Source organism: Barbus barbus (genome assembly GCF_936440315.1).
Source record: "Barbus barbus genome assembly, chromosome: 21".
In the NCBI taxonomy this organism is placed as follows: domain Eukaryota; kingdom Metazoa; phylum Chordata; class Actinopteri; order Cypriniformes; family Cyprinidae; genus Barbus; species Barbus barbus.
The window spans coordinates 20,374,292-20,380,499 of NC_136749.1; the positions used below are offsets into that span (position 1 = coordinate 20,374,292).

General features: G+C 38.2%; 1 protein-coding gene across 1 annotated transcript in view; it reads right to left on the bottom strand.

Annotated features, from left to right (window-relative positions):
* Positions 1-5,056, bottom strand: part of LOC306887475 (clathrin coat assembly protein AP180-like) — a gene marked incomplete at its 5' end in the record, with an annotated part of 45,772 nt that extends 40,716 nt beyond the window's left edge. Inside the window, one exon of the mRNA XM_079445219.1 lies at positions 4,927-5,056. Within this exon, the coding sequence (XP_079301345.1) occupies positions 4,927-5,056 (130 nt within the window). The remainder of the gene's footprint in view (positions 1-4,926) is intronic.
* Positions 5,057-6,208: the final 1,152 nt, after the last annotated feature.

The following is a 6,208-nucleotide window of genomic DNA, read 5'->3' on the forward strand; positions in this document are numbered from 1 at the left end:
AGATGTGTTTAACATGTCTAACATTGTTATTGTATTTTGGTTTTAAAGATACTTTTTAAAGTGAGTATTAGATGATAGCAGAGGTAATCTAAATGTAAAAATAGAGGGAATAAAATCCAATAAATTAAAATCTTTAATACCAGCCGATAACTGATATGGTATTATATGGTATATCATAGACTTTGAATGTGTGTAACATTCATAAAATGATAAATGAGTGTTACTCTGCAATGAGTCACTTTATGCAAGCAAAATAGGTTGCAAACACATTTCATGTTGACTGAGCATCTGACATCAAATAAACATAAATGCACTATTATAATCACAGTGCTCTATTTTACCTCTCCAAACTAATCGGTAGTCCCTTGACCCATTCTAACCTAATCTCTTGGTCAAGATCCTCGCACCCTGCTCTGTCTCTTAAAGGCTCCTGGGGGCCCGGCAGTCAGATTACACAGGAAACACATCTCGTTTTGCATTATTCATGGCACAGCGGTGTACTAACAGCACCCACTGATACCATGTACACGCTTGCCAGTGTGATTTTAGACTGATTAACCGGGTGACAAATTTAGCACTTTCACCACCAAGCAAGCAGCGCTGCAAACATCTGTGCGATGAATGGACAGAAGAGCATCTCTCTCTCTCTACACTCAAGTGCAAATATGTGCATGTGCTTGTACGAAATCATAAATGACTAAAATGAGTTTTAATTTAGCATGCACAATGACTAATGCACAATGAATACGGCTCCAAGGACGCAATGACCTCTAAGTTAGCTGTGTGGGGGGAAGGGTGCTGGAAAAATGGGACTTGGCAGAATATAAGAATACAAGGAGGTGTTAGTTTGGTTGCAGTGGGGGTGTCCCTGTCCAGGGTGCTGAAAGCACTCTACTATGCTTCGTTGTGATTGGCTGAAAGCTGTGACATCACAGCACTGCTGATTTCTCTTGCTGAGTGACATCAGTGCAGCACCAGCTTTCACTCTTTTACTTTAACAAACAGCAGAGAGAGTATCGCCAACATTGCACCATTTGATTTATAGTTGCTGAAAGACATGGACAGAAAGAGCAAGCTAGTGTGACACAGACAGGAAGAGATAAAGAGAAAGACAAAGAGACACACGAAAAATTCATCTTAGCCAGGATGCATTATTCTCTCTTGAGTAATGTGGTGAATTTAATGTCTTTCGTAAGCTAACGTAAATTTTACACTGATTAAGCTTTAAGAGAAGCTCTTTAAATCAGCACTTTGGTTGAAATGACACCCTGGTGGCCTCAATAGCCTCTTAATTTTTCTTGTTAAACTCAGATTAATGATTTCCTTCTCCTTTAGTCCCTCTCGTCTAGCAGAGAGTCAGTCATATATCTCCTTAGGATTATTAGACAAAATGAATCTTTATCATTATACTGTTGATGTTTGAAACTCAAGTGTAAGTTTGAGCTTGACACCCTGCCCAGTTTGTCTGGACCCATATGGTCCTTCTACCTTCTGTCTCCACAAATAGTATCAACATGAATGAACCAGATGCCTGTGAATATTTTTCATTCCTTGATTGGCCGACTCATCTATAAATATAGAGAGTACAGCAAGCATGCATCCTATTAGACTGAAACTATGCTAAACAAAGCAGGACAAGCAAAATATCTAGTCAGCAGCCAATGCAAACATCATGTTTTCATATAATTAAGCATCCTGAAATTGCTATTATATGCAGAAATGTCGGCTATAAAATGCTTATATAATAATCCAACAGCACTAGGACGTTTCACGGTTTGTAGTACTCCACCGTTTGCTCATTCCTGTGTGAATCTTTCTGCATTTTACATCTATAAACCAGTAGGTGGTGACAGGTGATGGTCTTTATGAGTGAATCATTAGCCAGGTTTCCATCCAAAGTTGCAAATTTAACTTGTGCACAAAATTGGAATATTGCATAAAACATTTGCAAACAAGCACCGTTTCTATCCAACGAGTCAAAGAGAACAAAATAGTCAGTTCCTGATAAACTGGCACTATACATCACTAAGAAAAGTAGGAGAGGCTACTGAATATAATAATTTTCGTATAAATTACAGAGTGAGCAGACGAAACATGCATTTCCATTTCCCATTAACCATTTTCCGCACAAGTCAAAAACCTCAAGCAAGCGTAAAAACGTTTTTGCGAATTAAGAGATTTTTATCCGCAATTTGGCTTTTCCTTCACTTATTTCTCATGCGATACTTCAAAATGTGCATTAAAATAGGGTTATGGAAACATAGTTATTGTAATCATTCATTCAACTGATTCGTTCAAAACACTAAATCATACAGGAAGGAAACAAGTGGCTGTCTTTTTGAGTCTTTGAATCATTCACTCAACTGTCATTCGCAAACACCGATTCAGGTCCGAAACACAGCTACTGTGTTACTAGACAATGCGCAACAGTTCTGCTGGGCTTCCTTTGAAACCATTTTCATTGGTGGAGCAAAAACATAAAGAAACAAAAGTTACTCAATATTACAGTAACTCCTTGTTTTCACTTTATACAAAATAGTGGTTATTATCCAGCAATTTTCCAAAATAGTTTTTAGGCTCTATCACATTAGAGAATTTTTTCTGGCCAAAAAAATCAGTTGTTTGTTGTCAATAGTGCAGCGATATAAGCACAGCTTGTCACTTTCTAACAGCTTTCTGTTACTGAACATGTTAAATATAAATGACCAGTTAAAATCAATGCAAAATCTGTATGGAAAATATTTTATCCTCAAGTGAAATTCACGATCAAATGGATTCCTATTGAAATGACTGGATTTCGTCCAGTCGAACAGCAGTATTGAGTAGAATATCTATAGTTAATGTAATGATCTAAACCTGTGGTTACTGCTAGGACACCTATGTGAACGTTTACTTCATTTATAAAATCACCTTAGCACCAGTTGGTAAGACATAATTGCAAAAATAGTTGAGAAAAGTGAAGTTAGTTCTGAGAAAAGCTCTAGCATCATTTGCTTGCAGATGCTAGTTGGTCTGATATTTCATTATCTAACGCAATGATACTAAGACATTTTAGTGGCAGTCACATACTATTTCATGGCTACTGCTACTTCTGGTGTCCCTTAATGACAGACAGTTCCAAAGACAGACCTGATATAATGAAGCCTTTAGTATGCCCAATATATATTGAAATAAACATCTGTACAGTTTCCCCTGTCGCTCGACAATAAACTACTTAAACAGCCTAGGGAGAGTTTGGAAACCTCAGAAATTAGGTAAAACAAAAGTCTCTATATGCACCAATTCAGCAGCACAATCCACCCAGCAGGTCTGGCCTTCCATGCCTGATTCCATTCAGTTGAAATGACTATGTAGAAAAATGTGTATACATATATATATATATATATATATATATATATATATATATATATATAAAATATCTCAAAATACTGAATAGTTACATAAAGTAAAAAATCTGAAAAAAACTGAAATGAGTGTACATTACAAAATGGGAGGTGAACTAATGAGTCAGCACATTAAAGAGATTGCTGGTGCACTGACTGAATGCTGAATGGTGCATACAAAATAATACTGAACGGTTTTAAACTATTAATAAACTGAATAAATATTCAGCACAGGAAGATCACATGGATGGAAACCAAGGAAAAAAAGCTTTCAACCATGTGATTTGTCCTGATCCACGCAGTTTAATTGCTTATCTCTGGTTTAATTGACGTGTTCTGATTACCCATGCTCCTCTGAGACAGATGTGGGTGTGTCACAGTGCTTAGGAGCTTGGGACACCTGCCACAAACGGAGACCTTTTGTGATGCTGATCAGGACTGTTTGAAAGCCATTGATTTAACACAATGCACCACATTTCAAAGAGAAAGTGCTCAAATTTCAACATGAGCCCATTTTAAAACCTTTGAATTGTTTACTTTAAATATCACATGCACTTTAAAACACAACTCTTGTTGAATTTGGCAGATTGAATTTGTTTTGTATCCAACTGCGGACAAGATTTAGGTAAATAACGTGCATATTTTTCAATCTGTAAGATTCTTTTACATGACACACAATTAGAATGAGTTTTACACTTCAATCCAATTTCAAAAGGGCCAAACATAAGTATCAAATGCTCCACTTAATGTTCTTGGTGACATCTTCATCTTTGACCTGAATGGGGAATGTATAATTCAGCAGGGGTGAATCTGAGAGGCAATGAAAGTGCACAGGGGCTGCCGAAACCATTCCAGGCCACCTGCTGCTGGAGGTTGATTACTTCGGCCTTTGAATGCACTTCCTATTATGATATCAACACTGAGTACACTTACAGTAAACTTACAGTTAGTAGACAAAAGGTTCTAGTGTATATTGTTAGATACCTTGGCATTCAAAGTATGCATTCCTCCCTATATTGTCCATGATAGATAGATAGATAGATAGATAGATAGATAGATAGATAGTGGTAATATGTATACATCACTTACAGAATGTCAGATAGCTAGATGATAGGCGTAATTTGCAATATGAGTGCATATGAAAACGCACTCACAGCAAATAATTGACTTGCCAAACAAATTACTTGGAAGAGTGAGATAAATAGTCTGTTTTCTTCCCAGGCCATACAGTGGACAGAAGCCATGTTCTCTGTTCATTCTGGTGTCTCTCTGCTTAGTGACAGACACACTGTGAAATGAGGGCCCATTAGTCACTGAGCAATTGCTTATCCCCATCCAACAATACTGACATTAAAACAGCACCCTTATGCCTTTCTAACCGAGTCAGTGGTATATGATGACCTTTGAGGAGCTATTGCATGAACATGATGGGCAGATAAACCAATAATATGTGTTTAGGTGACCAGACCCATACTAGTGTAGGTATATTTGATAGGCATCAACAAGGCAAAGAAAGGTGTAATCTTAACCTGAACCCACTTACATTCGAGATGTTTCTTTTTAGGTGCCATCACCTCATGCGTGGTCGCTTTACACACCGCACGAGCCACTTCGGATCCCGTGAGGCTGTACTGCGCCGCGGCGATGCGGTCCGTCAAAGTCTGACCCGACATCTTCCTTCTCTCGCGGATTCAAACGCCCTTATTCCCGTGTAAAGAGACGCGTCGAGTTGTTCCAAAGCGTCCAGAAGGATGAGGCCCTTTAAAATGGATTCTCGAGCACAATTTGCGATATTAATATGATGTAATTGTTATCAAGACCAATCTGGGATGAAGTCTTTATCATGGATAATGAGCAACGAACATATTTAAGGCAATACTAGAACATAGAGAGACACTCTGTGTTTACTACAATATTATATAAATTTCAGGTCAACGCCTGCGCCGTGTATTCGCCTCGTGGGGATGCGGGAGCATATAAGAGATGCGTAACGAGTATTTCAACCGCGAATAGTCATTTATAAAGAGTAAACGGTGAGCATTAATGTTATAAAAGACAATTTCATTAAGTCTTAAAAGATATTCCTCGTTATTTGCGCGTTGTATTGGAAGAGGATGCTACGATGATGCTCGGCTCGACCAGTCGTCCTTCTCTCCTCCTCCAGATCAAGGATTAAGCTTCCCGACAAACCCCGCTGGATGTGCAGTCACACAAACCTTCAAACGGCTTGCGTTGTTCTCCTCATCTCTAAAAAACGCTCGCCTAACTTTTCCCTCACCCCGTCGCTATGTCCAGCTTCGGACAATTGCTGAACAAGGAGGATGAAACGCAGCGATAACGGCAAGCCGCGGTCCCTGCTGGACTCAATATTTATTTATTTGTGCCATCACTCCGCCCCCACGCATGAGTCAGGTCACACGTCATTAAAACCCCAGATTGCGTTTTACTATCTGCGCTCAATGTAAATGTGCTTTTTATTGCTATGGTGGGAATTTTGATTCATTTTAGAGCCTCGAATCTTTTCAGTCAGTTTACCCAAAAGATCAGTTCAGTGGCTACAAAGATTATGAATTTCCTTATCAAGTTTGTCATCTGCTTGGTGTGACTTTTATTAGGCTATATATAAAACAACTACAATATGTAATGAATAAATCAAATAATTTTTTATTTATTTATTTAATTAAAGTACTTGCATAATTTTAATGGTGCATTGTCGTATGGTCTCATTTTACACATTCATAATCCACCACCCCCTTTGAATTTGAGCAAATTATTGTTTTTGTTTGTTCAGCAGTTCACACACAACCATTTCTGTTCATTCCGTT